This window comes from Carcharodon carcharias, chromosome 17 (genome assembly GCF_017639515.1).
Source record: "Carcharodon carcharias isolate sCarCar2 chromosome 17, sCarCar2.pri, whole genome shotgun sequence".
NCBI classification, from domain to species: Eukaryota; Metazoa; Chordata; class Chondrichthyes; order Lamniformes; family Lamnidae; genus Carcharodon; species Carcharodon carcharias.
The window spans coordinates 16,540,067-16,557,890 of record NC_054483.1 but is presented as its reverse complement, the minus strand read 5'-3'; the positions used below and the strand labels follow the sequence as shown (position 1 = coordinate 16,557,890).

At 41.7% G+C, this 17,824-nt stretch overlaps 2 protein-coding genes across 3 annotated transcripts in view; one reads left to right on the top strand and one right to left on the bottom strand.

The window, feature by feature from the left end:
- Positions 1-1,628, bottom strand: part of fahd2a (fumarylacetoacetate hydrolase domain containing 2A) — a 29,303-nt gene extending 27,675 nt beyond the window's left edge. Inside the window, exon 1 of one of the 2 annotated variants that reach the window (XM_041210250.1) lies at positions 1,580-1,628. The gene's annotated coding sequence lies outside the window, so the exon portion shown is untranslated. The remainder of the gene's footprint in view (positions 1-1,579) is intronic. The other variant, XM_041210246.1, reaches the window with a different exon arrangement.
- A 253-nt stretch (positions 1,629-1,881) lies between these two features.
- zgc:152830 (uncharacterized protein LOC767682 homolog) overlaps positions 1,882-17,824 on the top strand; it is a 37,738-nt gene continuing 21,795 nt past the window's right edge. Inside the window, exons 1-6 of the mRNA XM_041210429.1 lie at positions 1,882-1,973; positions 9,722-9,763; positions 12,175-12,271; positions 14,692-14,757; positions 17,019-17,101; positions 17,420-17,528. Of these exons, the coding sequence (XP_041066363.1) occupies positions 1,948-1,973; positions 9,722-9,763; positions 12,175-12,271; positions 14,692-14,757; positions 17,019-17,101; positions 17,420-17,528 (423 nt within the window). The 5' untranslated portion in view covers positions 1,882-1,947. The remainder of the gene's footprint in view (positions 1,974-9,721; positions 9,764-12,174; positions 12,272-14,691; positions 14,758-17,018; positions 17,102-17,419; positions 17,529-17,824) is intronic.

The window sequence follows — 17,824 nt, the reverse complement described above, 5'->3', positions numbered from 1 at the left end:
ACGGATGGCCCTAGTGGGGGTCGGGTAGGGGGAAGGGATCGAAATGGGCTAAAAGGTGGAGATAAAACAATAGATCGAAATAAATGTAAAAATAGGTGGGAAAAGTATATTTTTAAAAATATAAATTATTGGAAAAAGGGGGATCGGAAAGGGGGTGGGGATGGAGGAGAGAGTTCATGATCTGAAGTTGCTGAACTCAATGTTAAGATCGGAAGGCTGTAGAGTGCCTAGTCGGAAGATGAGGTGCTGTTCCTCCAGTTTGCATTGAGCTTCACTGGAACATTGCAGCAGGTGAAGGACGGACATGTGGGCATGAGAGCAGGATGGTGTGTTGAAATGGCAAGCGACAGGGAGATCTGGGTCATGCTTGCGGACCTACCAAAGGTGTTCCGCAAAGCGGTCACCCAGTCTGCGTTTGGTCTCTCCAACACTGCTCCCAATGCAGTTTCCTCTACATTGGAGAGACCAAAAGCAGACTGGGTGACCACTTTGCAGAACAATGGCAAGCGACAGGGAGATCTGGGTCATGCTTGCGGACATACCAAAGGTGTTCCGCAAAGCGGTCACCCAGTCTGCGTTTGGTCTCTCCAACACTGCTCCCAATGCAGTTTCCTCTACATTGGAGAGACCAAAAGCAGACTGGGTGACCACTTTGCAGAACACCTTTGGTCTGTCTGCATGCATGACCCAGGCCTCCCTGTCGCTTGCCATTTCAACACACCACCCTACTCTCATGCCCATCCTTGGCCTGCTGCAATGTTGAGGTGAAGCTCAACGGAAACTGGAGGAACAGCACCTCATCTTCCAACTAGGCACTCTACAGCTTTCGGGGCTTACCAATGAGTTCAACAACTTCAGATCATGAACTCTTTCCTCCATCCCCACCCTCTTTCCGATCCCCCCTTTTCCAATAATTTGCATATTTTTAATATTTTTTCATTTCCCACCTATTTTTAAATTTATTTCGATCTATCGTTTTAACTCCACCTTTTAGCCCATTTCAATCCCTTCCCCCAACCCAACCCCCACTAGGGCCATCTGCCACTTGCTTGTCCTGCTTTCTAACCTTAATGTCACCATTAGCACATTCCTTAGATAATACCACCATCAACACCCCTTTGTCCTTTTGTCTATGACATCTTGGGCAATCTCTTCTTTGCCTCCACCTATCACTGGCCCTCTATCCAGCTCTACCTGTCCCACCCCCACTACCAGCTTATATTTCACCTATTTTTCCTTAGTTCTGATGAAGAGTCATCCGGACTCAAAACGTTAACTGTGTTCCTCTCCGCAGATGCTTTCAGACCTGCTGAGTTTTTCCAGCTAATTTTGTTTTTGTGTATGAAATAGTTGTTGCTTTACGCAAGATGCAGATTCCCCCGCCCCGAGCATCAGTTACTCTCCAAAGGCCTCGGCGTGTTTTCGGTTAGGTCAGAAAGTGAACCAACATTTTTACGTTGTCTTTTATACAACCCCCTTTGAAGCGATTTAAACCGACACTGAGAACGCAACTCTGCCCGCAGAACCTTCATCCCCTGTCACTTCAACCGGAATACGCAACAGCGTCACCACAGTTTACCTCCGTGCGCCAATGTCCAGCTTCTGGCCGAGCCTGTGATTGACAGCAAAGGGGGGGGTGGGGATAGCGGCGCGGCAAGAACATAGGCCAATCACGGGTAGGCAGGGCGCAGCTCTGGCCAATCACAAGGGGGCGGAGGGGGGGATTGGCGCGGCTCAGCCAGCCATATTGAAGCAGGGGCGGGATAGGCGGCTGCTGCCACAGCTGCTGCGGCAGCAGCCACGAATGGGGAGAGAGATGGCCTTATCGAGAGACAAACAGATCGGATTGGCGGACTCTGGGGCTGATGGAGCCAATCAAGACGGCGTGTGAGCGGGTTACTAAGATTGACGGTTGGTTTCAGTTTGAGTTGACCGGAGCCCGTGACGATGGCGAGCTCGAACTTTCAACTGAGGTGAGAGTGAGCAGAATCTGAGTCGTTTGTTGCAGGGTCATTAAATCAGTACTCGGAGTATTGGTTGGGGAGCTGTTCTTTTGTCTTTGTTTATAATTTGTTATTTATCTTTATGTATTTATTGTTTATCTCTATGTTTTGCATCGTTACGGTTCTCCTGTTGTATGAAGTGCAGTCGGGAGAATCTTCTAGAAAGTGGGTGCTGTCTGCAGAGTTGGAGTTCTGATGATGCTCAGCTGCACACCCGACAGTCGCCGAGTGGTTTTTTTTTTGGTGTGCCCGGATTCTCTTTATTTTTCAGTTTTTATTTTCTCCTAAACACCATCACAGAAGAAACAGATTATCTGGTCACGATCGTATTGTTGTTTGTGTGATCTTGCTGTGCGTAAATTGGCAGCTGCGTTTCCTACATTGCAACAGTGACTACGTTTCGAAAGTGCCTAAAATTGCGTTGGAACCGCTTGAGGCTCAAAATCATGAGTAGTGGTGGGGGGGGGGGGGGTTCTGTACAGTACAGAGTAGTTAGGGAGAAACACTTCACCAATTGGCATAAAAGCAAAATACTGCGGATGCTGGAAATCTGAAACAGAAACAAAATTAGCTGGAAAAACTCAGCAGGTCTGACAGCATCTGTGGAGGGGAGCACAGTTAACGTTTGGAGTCTGTGTGACTCTTCGACAGAACTAAGGAAATATAGAAATATGGTGAAGTATAAGTTGGCTGGGGGGCGGTGGGGTTGGCGGTTGGGACAGGTAGAGCTGGATAGAGAGCCGGTGGAGTCAAAGAAGAGATTGCCAAAGACGGCATAGACAAAAGGACAAAGGGGTGTTGATGGTGGTGATATTAGCTAAGGGATGTGCTAATGCTGACATTAAGGGTAGAAAGCAGGACAAGCAAGTGGTAGATGGCCCTGGGGAAGGGATCAAAATGGGCTAAAAGGTGGAGATAAAACGCTAGATTTAAAAATAGGTGGGAAAAGAAAAATATATTTTAAAAAATATAAATTATTGGAAAAAGGGGGATCGGAAAGGGGGCGGGAATGGAGGAGAGAGTTCGTGATCTGAAGTTGTTGAACTCAATGTTAACTCCACGTTGGCAGATGGTTTGACAACAAAGGTAAGTTGGTAAAACAAAAACAGAATTACCTGGAAAAACTCAACAGGTCTGGCAGCATCGGCGGAGAAGAAAAGAGTTGACGTTTCGAGTCCTCATGACCCTTCGACAGAACTTGAGTTCGAGTCCGAGAAAGAGTTGAAATATAAGCTGGTTTAAGGTGTGTGGGGGGGGTGCGGAGAGAGAGAGAGAAGTGGAGGGGGTTGGTGTGGTTGTAGGGACAAACAATCAGTGATAGAAGCAGATCATCAAAAGATGTCAACAACAATCTTATCTTTTCTTCTCCGCCAATGCTGCCAGATCTGCTGAGTTTTTCCAGGTAATTCTGTTTTTGTTTTGGATTTCCAGCATCCGCAGTTTTTTTGTTTTTGTCTAAGGTAAGTTGGATATGTTAAAAGAAGCAAGGGTGATAAGAACTTGTTTTCTCACAGCGAATAGTTAGGATCGGGAATGCATTGCTTGAGAGTGTGGTGGAGGCAGATTTGATTGAGGCCTACAGAGGAGCATAATTATTTGCAGCGCTACAGGGAAAAGGCAGGGGAGGGGAACTAACAGAGTAACTTTTGCAGAGAGCCAGCATGGACACAATGGGCTGAATGGCTTCCTTCTGTGCTGTAACCATTCTGTGAATCTAGAGTAAAATTCTTGTGAGTCAAATTCCAGGGGATCTGTCCACAAGTTTTAAGGAGAGCTTCATGATAGCTAAGGAAGCCCCGTTTCTCCGTGAATGCATATCTATGTAACCCAATAAGCCTACAAAAAATGTCAATGGAAAAGCAGCAGATTCAAATGTGAAATGAAACACAGTATGGCAGTATATGAACAAGTTTTTATTCAATTTGTTCAAGTCCATCTTTCTGACAGACTGACCCACCTCCATGCTCCAATGCTTTGACGAGTAACCTGATGGGAGGATGCATGAATTTCCTGAAGGACTTTATAATTAACTTTGCACTTGTGTAGTTTGGTAAACAAATGTATTAGGTGGTTGGGACGATCTTCAAGTTGTCATTGTGATTTAACACAAGCTAATGAGGAGACTGCAAAAGTGATTCTTTGAAGTCTGACTTGATTTTGCATGTTCAGTATCGTAGAACTCTGACCACAAATTTTCAAATTTGAAACCAACCTTTGGAAGAAATGACTTGCAATTTAAATTTTGTGGCCTTGTCCTCTTGGACTCATCCTGCAATAGAATGCAACACAATTTTTCTGCTTGTAGTGTTTCATTTGGAGGAGAGGACGGACTGGAACTCTCTGTAAACATACTCGGCCCCAAAATCCGATAATAGTTCAAAATTTCTGGAGTTTTGATTTTATAAAACTGCTTAAACATGGTATCATTTATCTGAACTCTTTAATTTTAAAGTGCCTGTGTAATGAGGTTCAAGTCAGCAGTTACTAATTTATATTAGCTGTTAATATACATAAACTCAATGGGCCCTGTTAGTCACAAATATCTTGATTTGATCATGTGATAAAAAATTTTTACCTCTAAGAAGCTACTGTTAATGATTTATATTACTGGTTTGGACTTGGGAACTAGCAACTTAATCAAAATTTTGCAGATGATAGGTAACATTTGGGGAGAGGAATATAGCTCACTGAGGAAGAATGCAACATAGTACAAGAAGTTGTTAGAAAACTTGCACTCTGCAAGATGACCAACTGTCCACAATTTATAGTTTTGTCCTGTGATTTTTACGTTTTGTCCCATGTCAGGTAGGTTGGTTTCGTGGGATGCCATTTGTGCTCTATTTCTCTGGACAGTAACTGGGAGGCTGCTCAGTCTCCCCTTGCCACTGCTGGCACATCTTTGGTGTTTGTGCATGGCACTGTAGTGCTTGCACATGCATGGCCCACTCCACTTATTTAGCCAGGCGGAGCAGGAGGAATGACCAGCCTCTTGAGTCTACAATTGTTCGGCAAGTGGGTGCTGTGGGGGTGTTTAGAGTGAGAGTTGTGACACGTGGGTGTAATCCAGCAGCAGGTCTGAGCCAGGTTGAGGGGTGCATCTGGCAGCAGGCCAGTCATTGGAGGGGGGGTGGGTAGTGGTGGAGTGTCATTGAAATTGTATGGCCTGATTAGAGGAGGACAGAGATCCGCAAGGCTCATAGGATTTGAGTAGGTTAAAAATAGAGAGATTAAGCCAAGGATGGGAAGTTAAAATTTGAGTTGTTGCAGCAGGAAATAATATTGGCCCATGAGCATATGGATCATGCCTGTACAGGACTTGGTGTACAAAAACCTTGTACAATATTCCCATCATTGGCTATGAGAAAAATGTTGCATGTAACATGTATTTGCTGTCCATACTAATGTTGGATCCTTTGTCTAACGGCAAACCTATATGTCACCATATCACTGAGGGAAAACACTTGTTAACATTTGATTTCAACTTCGCTCTCACAATTCTTTATTCCTGCCCTCTAAGGCCAGCCTTCTGCACCATCAAGCTTGATATAAAATCTTCATTCGCTTGAACACTCTGTGATCCTCTGGGCTTAATATGAAGATATTAAGTTAAATATATCTTCTATTTTCATTGTTTTGGAGGGGTAGTGTGAAGGGTGGCCCTACTAGAGTTTGGGGGCAGGTGCAAGTATTTGGGTATTGTGAAATCCATTCACTAACAAAATCCTGGTGTGAGGAAGGAGCTGAATGATTAATGTGAGCCCGCTTTTCTTCTTTCTCTATTGGGAAAAATGCAATCATTGTTTTCCCAACCCAATATTCCAGTTTTCAGTACCTTGGATTACAACCTGTCCTAACATAGAAGAAAAATCTACATGCCTTGTTCCCATTTTCCTTAATTCCTGCCCTTTTTTCTCTTACTAATATAACTTGAGGACATGTTGAAGCAAGTTCAGTTAGCTTTTAAGGAAAACAATTCTTCAAAAATTAATTACATCATGCTGAGACTATAATGGTGACATGACTCTTGACAATAGTTAACTGGAAGCTTGTTGTTACAAAACCTACCACAGTGGCAGGTATGTGACAAAGTTTTATGTTTAAGGTTGGTTCTGAAGGATGTGGACAGCTACACTGATGAGGTGGTGCTGCCTTTCTGTTTGAATGGCTTGGTGGAACTGAGTTGAGGTGCTTGCGTGGCTCTATCAGATGACATGTTAAGCCAGACCTAGAGGCCAGACCAGGCAAGATTGGCAGGTTTCCCTCCCAAGGATGTCAGTGAACCAGTTGGGTTTTTCAGAATTCGAGCTTTTTTATGGTTAGTTTGATTTATACCAACCTTCTATTTTAAAATTTAAAAAACAATCTGTGCAAGTTTTTCCCAAGTTGGGCGTGAGGTTAGATGTTACTCTCTTCAACTGACTTTTTAAACTAAATTTGCAGTTGTGCATCTTGGATTTTAGCCTTGAAGTGCAGCTATTTACCAAGTTCACTGGTAAAATTGACTGCATTCTAGTTTAGGTTGCATGCCCTCTAAGCTGCACTTGAAATATGATCACACAACTTTGAACTCCTGTGCAAGGCCATTGCTTGTTTACTGATTAAAATAAGCAGATGCAATCCCGAAGTGGTAGATTGGAGGCTGTTTAAAGCTATTTCAGTATTGACCATGAAATATTGCTAGTAGGTTGATCACTTTCTATTCTGCCCTCTATTTCCTGGAGGAGGAATGGTGGGATCTGAACTATGATAACACATTTACCCTGTACATGGTCACACAGCTTGATTTTTTTTTAAATAACAGCTCTTGATAGCTTGGGTGAGTCGATATTCTTGCGTGAGACAGAAGGGTGAGTGAGTGCAGTTAGCTTTTTTTGGTTGCTCAAATTGCTTGCTGCTCTTATCCATTTTAAGTGACTGCACTTCAACAAAGAAATGCACTTGTGAAGTGTTTTGAACACACTGAGTATGAGGCCAGGGAGTGAAATCGTGGGCTCTGGTGCTTCTCCTGTTTCTGGGACCCCTATTTCTCCACCCCAACTTTAATCGTCCCCCTCAGTCATGCACATTTCTTCCCCTTACAAGATTCACCAAACAGCCACAAAGATCCTAGTAAAATGATTATACCTATTGTTGACATCTGGTTACAAATATCATTCAATACATAGGCAGCATGGTCCTTGATATTAAGAGCAGCATTGATACAATGCAATCTTAGTTTGTGTGTGTGCTGTAGGTGATCCCACCATGACTAATAAAGAATCAGAAAGTTCAAATTTTACTTTAACAGCAACATGCAATATTGTTAATTTGACAGGAAATTTTCCATTAGTTTATAACACTAATCGCATGCACCCGGGCAGGTTAAAGTCTTTTACAGAATGGAAAAGATCTTGTGCAGTTTATCTGAGTTGCAAGCATTGAATATTTGCTCCAAATGTAAATTTACTGACCCTGGATCCATATGGTGCAAAGTGCAGAACAAGTTCATGAGGGCTGAGGCAGTCAGCAATATCAGTCTTATCGATAACGTTAATATTGCTGACTGCCTCAGCCTTCATTAACTTGTTCTGCACTTTGCACCATATGGATCCAGGGTCAGTAAATTTACATTTGGGGCAAAGATTCAATGCTTGTAACTCAGATAAACTGCACAAGCTCCTTTTCATTCTGTAGAAGAAGACTTTAATCTGCCTGGGTGCATAATATTCAATATTATAATTTCATACAAGGGGTTTAATTATATTCTCAAAGAATAGAAAGATAAATGACTCCTGAGCAACGGTGTGGAATGATTGAACGACATCGGTCTTCATTATCAGTGAGAATCATTGGTGACCTGGGCTGTCTCTGCAACTTAACTTTTAAGAAGCCAGAGGACAAAGACTGGTTCACAATTATACCTGTTTTCTTGGTCAGCAAGTCTGTTGCTTTTCACGACAATATATTTTTTCTATCTGCAAAGCAACACAACTTTATCACAATGTTTCAATACCTTTTTTTTAAAAAAAAATTCAAAGCACCAAGGTAGAGTGAGTAAACAAGAGGACAAGATTGAAGTCAATGGAAAAGACCCTTGAGAATTATGTGCAGTATAAAATAGATTCCTGATTCACTGTGAGCCCATTATGCGTTCTGTCCTGGCAATCTCACCCCGCAAATCCTGCTCACAGTAAAGTTTCATTAGCATCAAAATAAACAGAACTTCAGCCATGATTTCACCCTCCATTTGCAAGATAATTATGGTTGACCAAGGCCATCTCAGCAGTTTATGCCCTCCATTCCAGAATGACATATGAACATAGGTATTATGAGCAAGAGGAAGCCATTTGTCCCCGCGAGCCTACTCTGTCACTTGATGATGATACCTACGTTAAACATTGAGCAAACTGGGCCTGTATTCTCTAGAGTTTCAAAGAATGAGAGGTGATCTCATTGAAACCTACAAAATGCGTTAAGGGATATGCCTGGTAGCTGCGGGTGAAATGTTTCCCCTGGTTGCAGAGTCTAGACCAGGGGACACAATTTCAAAATAAGGGACAAGCCACTTAGGACTGAGATGAGGAAAACATTTTTGCTCGGAGGATAATGTATCTTTGGAATTCTCTATCCCAGAGGTCGCTGGAATCTGTCATTGACTATGTTTAAAGTAGAGATTGGTATTTAGAAATCTGTCATTAACCAAGGGATATGGGGATAATGTGGGAGCAAGGTATTTAAGTGGATAATCAGGCATAATTGTATTGAATGGTGGAGCAGGCTCGATGGGCTGAATAGCCTACTCCTCCTTTATTCCTATGTCAGAGATTACAACTCGAAAGTACTTGGCTGTAGAATCAGGACATCATGAAAGGTGCCGTAAAAATAGAGCCTTTGTCTTTATTTCCTTACACCATGCAGTAGGCAGAGGGACTGCAGCAGTAGTAAAATTGGAGGCGCAATGCTGGTTCTCTGACGATAATTAATCATAGAGCAGTCAACTGATATAACCAAAGTGGCTAGCTTTACAAAACAATTCAACTCTGTAGCTAACCCCCTCCAACTCCCCTCTAATATTTACCATCCCAACTTCCACTTCCCACTTGTTTCTCTCCCCCAACACATGCATCATCCAATTGATTGTAAAATTGCAGGGATTTTGCTTCACATTTTTCAAGCATAAACGTTTTCCTGACAGTTGCTGTGCTGCTGTTGACCTTCAGCTTTGGTTCTCTAGCAAGCTTTCAAACTCACCTGTTAAGTTTTTTTTTAAAGCTAGTCTGTGGCTCTGGCTGCACAGTGTGGACAATGAGAAACGTTTTTTTAAAACAGAGCCTGGGCCCCAGTGTTTGGCACGGTCTACACCCTCGTCTCCTGGGCTCTGTATGAGGCACGACATAAATGTCCGTGCTCTTGAACTTCAATTTTCTTAATTCAAACTCGTGTTCTTCTCATAAGGAATGACAAACTTGTAACCACCAACATTTCACCACTGTACTGATCTGACACAGCTATGTTGGGAAGAGGAAGTAAGTATATCATTTCAGACCTGAGGAGCTTAGATTATAGATGAAAATGCTGTCTTCAGCATCATTGCCTCAACCTTGGTTTGTAAAAGGAGGTTGCAAGTAGTCACTTCCTCAATTTGGGCAGCTGAGACTTTGATAAGTTTGTTTTTGTTGGTCAAATGCCATTATACAATTCCAGAAGTTAGCTCTAATGAAAAACAACTTATCTTGCAGAGTTCCAGAAATATTGTTCACAACTCAGTTGCAAGCCAAAGTGTGAGTATAATATGATTGATATTATCTCTTTTCCTAATTGCACTCTGCACCTCTTTTTATAATTTTTGTTTATGGAGCTGCCTTGGTTATGGAAAAAAGCAGCAAATAGAAGTTAATGATGTTCTCAATCTTTCATTCAGACATACCACTTCATTTTAGAAAAGCATTTTTCGTTGCTTCAAATTCACTTGCAAACAGACTTAAAAAAGATTGGATCTAGATTTAAGGTTGCAATGTTATTCTTGGCAAGTTGGCTAGTTCAATGATAACAGTGGACGGTTGATAGGCAGTTATTGCTGATTCTTGTGAAAAGAAATATTGAGCAATGAATATTGGTTTGATTGAGGATGAGTGTTGGCATGGACACAGAAACCGTTGTTCTTTATACCTGCCGTTGGATTTTTAATCTCTTGGACAAGTGGGACCTTAACTTAATATTTTGTGAAAGATGGGTTAGGTTTAAGTGCATCAGAGGCAGTAAGGGTAGAGTTTGAGGAGATCCAATTGTTGCAGAGGAAATAGGCAAATTTTGATTATTTGGATTTGCCCTGCAACATTCAACTTCGCTGAGTATTTTGCTTGTTGCTGAGTTCTGCCTGAAAGAGCTGCCAGGGTGAGGTGGATTAGTGTGGGGGGAAATTCGGTGTTATGTTTTGTTGAGCAGCAGGATGAATAATATTGCCAACGTCAGGTTGAAGCAACTTGATGCTCAACCATGACTTGATATCAGTATTTAAAAAATTCAGTGGACAGATTGTCCTGGATTCAGATCTATAAGTTGGCCCCAAGTTGACCCACAATTGCTCAAAGGTGCACTAGTATGCCAAAGGATTGTGCTTTAAATTGTACCTGTGAATGGTGGGGGATGGAAGGTAGGTCATTGTGAGAGATGCCCTCGTCTTGCCTCTGCAGAAAAATGTTCATTTTATTGGCTCCTGGAACTAATATTGTTTCCTTTTATTTTAAATTCTGGATTTGGTTTGATGGTGTTAGGAGCCAGAGAGTTTTGAGTAAGTCTTCTGTGTATTTGTTGAGAATAAGCTACAGTTCAAGTTTAAGTTGTAACTTTAAGATGAAGTTTAATTAATATTTTGTGTGTTAGAAATGTGAAGCCTGCATTTTAGAGTGGAGTCAGCAAGCCTGTGGGTTTGTTTTTATACCTGCATTTTCATGAGGTTTTATGACACTTGAAGTGCTGTAGGGAAGTTAAAACTAAGTCGTAAAAACTAGCAACAGGAGGCCTGCACAGTGAGACAGAAAAGCAGTACAGTTGGTTTGTGGATACCAGAGGTTGAGGAAGCTGGACAGGAGAGGGAATTGCAGAGAGCAGATTTCCCAGAAACCAAGGAGTGGGGACAAAAGAAAAGTCCCAGGAAGGCAGTTAAGTGGAGGAACAAAAACAAGATTCGGGAACATGTGAAAGTAAGGGACACAGGGAAAGGATCCCAATTTAAGGGAGAAAGCTGCAGGAAGCAGACTGAAGGCTAAGTGGGCTTGTGAGAAGCCAGAAGATCCGAGGAGAGCCCAAGGTTGGTGACTGCTTATTATGGGCATATGAAGCAGTAATGTCCTGTTGGCATAGCTGAGTGTTTGTGTGTGTGCGCGATGCACGTGGCAATGCAAAAGAGGGGAACATCGTTAAGAGAGATCAAAAACCTGGAGGTAGATCCTTGTGGAAGGTGTCCGAGAGAAAGCTTCATTTGGGAATAGATTCCAAAGCGGGTTCTTAAAGAATGGAGATTGGAAACCCCCATATGAAAGACAGTTTCAGTGAGACCTTTTGGCTTACAGTGTGACAAGCATTTGGGGGAGTTCATGAGAGATCCATAGCATCTGTTTGGGGTGGCATTTTTCACTTGGTTTCAGAGTGCGGTACGTCTGACCACATTGCCTATTGATTTACATGACTGTGAGTATTAGAGTACAATGTAAATATCTTTTAACTTGTTATCCTTAGAAATCTATATTTATCTGCTAAGGTATAGTTGTGGGTGAAGGAGTTTTGTAATATAGTTCATCTTTTTTTGTTTTAGAAATGTTTTATAATTTCATCGAAAATTCAGCAGTTGACTCTTGTGACTGTTCAGTAGCCCCTCTCCACGCTTCTAAACAAAAAGTCAAAGTTAGGATCTATCAAGCCTGGTTCCATCCAGGTATCTGACTAAATTCCAGCTGATGTTATTCCTGGACATCAGTGTGCCCAGTTTTGCTATGGCTTGGGGTTGCTCTTTCACAAGATGCATTCTTTTCTTTATAAATTGTGGCTGTTGGTTCAACTACTTACACTAAGCTGGTATTTGTTCCAACTCACTATAACTCGGTAAATGTTGAGAAAATTCTAGACGTATAGCCTGTTATTTATGCCTCATGCAATTAACCAGAATACTAAGTTAGCTTTTTTAAATATACAGGCGAACCTTTGATGGTGTCATCTTAGTAACAAACACTATTGACAAGCTTTCTGGAGATCTACAAGGCTTGAAGTATCCACTCGACTGCTACAAATCTGTAAGTACATGAGTATTTTAATGCTCTGTCCCTATCTGGAGCCATGTTCCATCTGCACTTGGCATTCATAACAATGTCTTTTGGGATGAGTTGAGTGAGACTAACTCTAATTACTGATTTAAACTTAGCTATACTCTTTAGCTGACATGAGAACATCAAAGTGTTGAGTTATCTGCATTGGACTTGCTTTTAAGAGAGAAACAAAAAAAATAATGATCTTGCTGTGAAAATTGTCTTGATGATTAATGTTTGTGAAGCTATTACAAGGAAATGGAGAGGGGAAGGAAAATGACCACGACAATTACATTGGTACAACATCTCTTAACATTAACATGTCCTGTTGCACTTGACAGAAGCATTATTGAACACAACTTGGACACCAGGCTACATGAGAGTGTACAATAGATAACCAAAAGCTTGGTTAAAGAGCAAGGTTTTAAGGAGCTTGTTAAAGGAGAAGAGAGAGGTAGAGGGACAGGGGTTTAAGGAAGGAATTTGGGCATTTAAGGCTTAGTCTGTTGAAAGCATAATTGCCAGTGGTAAAGCAATTTTGAAATAAGGGTTGCCAAAAGGGTAGAATTGGAGCAGTATGGAGAGCTCTTGAGAGTTGTAGAAGTGGAGGAAGTTGAAGAAAGGAAAATGAGGCTCTGGAGTGAATTAAAATAACTGAAAATTCAGGCATTTCTGGAGTGACAGCCAATGTAGGTCAGCGAGCATAAACAGTGAAGGGTGAATGGGACACGGTTCAGTTTAGGATACTGACATCAGTTTCGAATGAGTTCCAATTTATGGGGAGTGTATGATGCTGGCCAGGAGAGTGCTTGAATTGCGGCATTGAGGAATTCAGCAGTGAATGATAGTGGATAATGGCAGAGTCGGGACATGTTATGGACGTAGCAGCAGACTGACTTGGGGAGAATGTGGTCAGAAGCTCATATCAGGGTCAATAACGACACCCAAGGTCATGAGAATGCCTGGTATGGCCACACAGTTGCTAATGAAATGGATGGAGACGGTGGATGGGGACCCAGGATAAAGCCTTTGGTCTTTCCAACATCTGTTGGGAGGAAGTTTCTTCTCATTTAGTATTGGATGTTGGACAAGCTGTATGACAAATTGGAGATAGTGGAGCAATCGAGAGAGGTGGTGGTGAGAGGGCTAGGTCAGTGTAACTTAAGAGGTAGTTTAGCACAGTGGGCTATGTGAGAAAGAGCAAAGTGACAAAAGCAGTTTAATGGATGGCTTCCATCTTAGTGACAAATTCAATGTGTACTAGGCTCCTGCTGGGAGTGAGGGTGGTGGGAACAAGGAATTTAATGACAGTGTTGGTAGTGAGGGAACGCGTGGGGCTTTGTATTCCAGGATCATCCTGCACTAGAAAATTTTGACACGAGAGCAGGAACCTATAGCATTTGTGGTCCAGCCAGATGTGATGATGAATGGCTAAATCAGTTTTTTGCCATATAAGCTGATATCTATGTCTTTTAGACTAGGGCGAGGGGAGATGAGGGCCATATAAAAGTGTATTGCAGTTGCTGTAAGTCTGAAAACAGAAAATGCTGGAAATGCTAGGGCAGCATCTGTGGAGAAGAGTTCATGTTTCTGGCCTGTGACCTTGCATCATGATGTTTTACCCTCAATGGTTGCTGCCTGACTTGCTTTGATAAGGGGCGTATCAGGGTAAATGACCAGGGTGAGGGAGAGGGATATTTCTAATGAGCACCAGGGCATCAAAGATAGGGGTGTGATTAAGCAGGTCAGTAGTTGCAGAAATATGGAGAATGGGCAGCAAGTCGGTTAGGAGTTTGAAAGTTTTATTGTAAATGATTTGGGAGGGCTTTTTTCCAGGCTTGGTCATGAAACTAAATGGAGTTGGGAGGTCATAGATGTAGAGTGTACCTTGAGGTGATCAGAGCCTACCTTGTGTGCAATGAATACAATGTGGCTAGCAATAGAACATGAAATGGCAAGGTCATGGGTGAAGAAATTTCTCCTCTGCTCAGTCCTAAAGGCTGATCCTGAGCTCTGTACTGGACGGGCAAAGGGAAACAGCATTTTGGCATCTGCTCTGTCAGAAACTTATTTTGTAATGGGATTACCTCCCATTCTTACGAACTCCAGAAAATATAAGTGCATTCAATTAGACATCTCCTTTATAGGGCAACCATGTCTTCCCAGGAATCCAGTCTAGTGAACCCTCAAGGCACATATATTCTTCATTGGGTGATGACACCTTACTCCCAAGCGCAGTTTCACCGAAGCCCTATATAATTGCATCAAGACTTCATTACTCTACCCCCATGCAGGAAAGGCGAACATGCTGTTTGTTCTCCTAGTTGCTTGTCTGATGTCTCTACTGGTGGTTAATTCTGCTACTTTTGTAAAGGATTTAACTAATGACTGAAATTATTGTCTTCCAGATTGATGCTTCAGTGGAGCAGGAAGTGGTACTGGTTCATGCTCCTGATTTTCCAGGAGCTAGAGTGGTGAGTGAACTTATCAGATGGGAGCATTTCTTATCACATTGCAAAAAAATTGCACAGTATATTCAAGCATTGTGCTCTGGCTCTTAATTCTGTTTATTGTAATATAAACAGGCTGGCCACAGAGCACACAGTGGAAAACGTGTGGACAAATGAGAGTTTGAAATACCCGCTTCCCATTCTCAAAAGATCACCAGACTAAAGACTTGTGACCAGTTTGCTATTACCTCAGAAACGTGAGGATAAATGTTGCCCACTATTGCTGAAGTTTACATATGGGAATTAATTCTTTGCCCCCCAACTTTGTCTTCAGATCATAAAGTTTTTGTTTCCTCTTGGAGGAACATTTAACAATACTGGGACACTGTATGTACAAGGTAGTTAAGGATGAAGGAAAGTAATTGGGCCATCTTTCATCCTGAAAGACAAAATTAAAGAAAAAAATAAACGCAAGCTGTATTTGACTCGGGTTTTTCAGTGGATGTGAAAATGTGCCTTATGGCTGCAGTGGACAAGTTAGAATGGTACTTAAGTATTTAGTTATTGGTAATGTTGAGCTTTATTGGCACATGAAGTACAACAACTTTAATTACCTAATTATAGACTGGGACAGTTGTACTGTGAAGAGCTTGGAGCGGGAGGAATTTCTTTAATGTGTACAAGAATTTTGTTGATGACGGTGTAGTAGAAACAGGCCCTGATTTAGTTCCAGAGAATTAAATGGAGCATATTTGTGTTTGAGCATTTGAAGAAGAGTAATTATTATCAGGCTTATAAGAATATGGAAAAGGACAAATAACAATTAATTATAAGAATACTTGACTGGTGGAGTGCTAGTTAGTGAGAAATTGGGATCAGGCCCAGGAGTATTTAAAAACAGATGGACAAAACAGTTGAGCAATGGGAGATCCAAAGAGATGTTTCAGGTGCCGAGTAGACATGAGTGGGAAATGAAGAGTATCCAAAGGTAAAGTTCCCTGGATGGCTAAAGATAGCATTTAAAACTAAAACAGAAAAAGGCAGCTTATGAAAAATGTACAGCTCACATACAGTAGAGAGCTAACTTGAATGCAGCAACTACAGCGGAAATGTAAAACAGGAATAACAGACAATACATTAGCAGCTAACATAAAAGAGATTCTAAAAAAAACCCTCAAACATAGAGCAAAAGGAAGGGTTGGGTCAATTTGGGGGCAAAAAAAAGAGCCTTGTAGAGATGGACAAGACTGCTGTATTAGATGAGATGCATCTGTTTTCACTAGAAAAGAGTTTCTGCTGCTATTGCAGTGAAGGAGGGGCCTGTAGTGATATTGAACAGGATAAAAATTAACAGAGAAGGTACTTGGTGAATTTTTGTGAGCAGTGCCACCCTTTCCAATTCCCAATGGGTGATATCATTCTTGCTGATAGAAGCAAGAGTGGAAATTGTGCAGGCAAGGGCCGTAATCTTCCAGTCTTCCTTTGATATCAGAATGGCACCAGAGGACTGGATAACTTAAATGTTAGGTTCTTGATCCAAAAGGTTTAGAATAAACCCTGAAATTACCAGGCATGTCAGTCTTAAGTTGGAATCCTTGAGAGAGAGAGCAATCAGACAAAATAAATTGACATTTGGAAAAGTATAAACTGATAAATGAGGCCTGCTTGGATTTTGTGAGGAAAACTTGTGCTAGAGTATCTTTAGTTCAGTTGTTTGAAGAAGTGCAGGTCATTCATGAAGGCAAATTGTCAAGGCCTTTGAAAGTATGAAGAAGAAACTTACTGGCGTAGCACTAGTAGAGAGATGAGAGAAGTGGGTGCTGTTCTTAAGAATAGAGAACCTTAAGAGGAGATTTGGTTGAGATATTCAAAATCATTAAGGGTTTTTGTAGAATCAAGTAGGGGAAACTATTTCCTTTGGCATAAGGGTCTGTAATCAGGGAAATAGTTTTAAAGTGAGTTACACAAAAATCTAAGGGGTTCTGAGGAAAATTGTCTGTAAAATTATAAGCTGAAATCCTGAAAGGATGATGGAAGGAGATTCCAGAGTAACTTTCAAAAATAATTGGATAAATAGCTAGGGAGGAAATGATTCCTGGAGTAAAGGGCAAGTGAGTGGATTTAAGTGTATAGTTCTAATCAAGTGCACGCATGATGGGTTAAATGTTTTTCCTTTTGTCATCATTCTATGATTTTGTAAAAGAATATCACCAGAAAGAATTTAGGAATTGACTTTGTCCAACTAACGAGATAATTATGTGTTGTACAAACTTCTTTATGCATAGATCTTTGCACCAACTGGGCCCCTCAACAGGGATTACGATGATGTGCGGCGATTCAGTGATGCAGCTGCCATTGGCATCAAGCGGTAAGTGTTGTTGGGATTGTTAGGAGTTATATGAAACATGCCTTGTGGTCTTTAATGGTGGAAATTGGACTATGCAAATTCAACTTCTGACCACACTTGAATCAGGCTTAACACAATGGAAAACTTTGGTCATGAGAGAGGGAGTTTTGCCTTGCATGTCGCCCATACTGTATTTGTACAATCAAAGTGGGAGGAAGTTCATATTGACGATCTGTAACTCGAAATTATCTGCTTAAGCAAAATCTGAAATGTTGCAATAAAACTCATTTTGACTTTCTCCACCCCCCCCCCCCCCCCCCAACCAACCCCCTTGCCCAGTGCTTTGAAGGCTGGCATGGTGAAGCCCATCTTGGTTTGCCCTCCTGAAGAGTTTTTTCAAGAAGCTCCCTTAGTTACTCTGCTTGGAGCTCTGCATGCTTTGTATGTGGTAAGTAGGATATTGCATTAAATGATTCAAACCATTTGCATGTAAATTGGAATTGTCACTTTGAGGCTCTTGCAGGAGTAGACTCCTTTTTGTTGACTGATCACCATCACTGACTTTTTAAGTATATTCAAGGCTGAGATAGACAAATTTTTAATCATTAAGGGAATCAAGGGCTATGGGGAAAAGGCAGTAAAGTGGAGTTGAGGATTATCAGATCAGCCATGATCACATTGAATGACAGAGTAGACACGATGGGCCGAATGGTCTGCTTCTGCTCCTACATCTTAGGGCTTAAG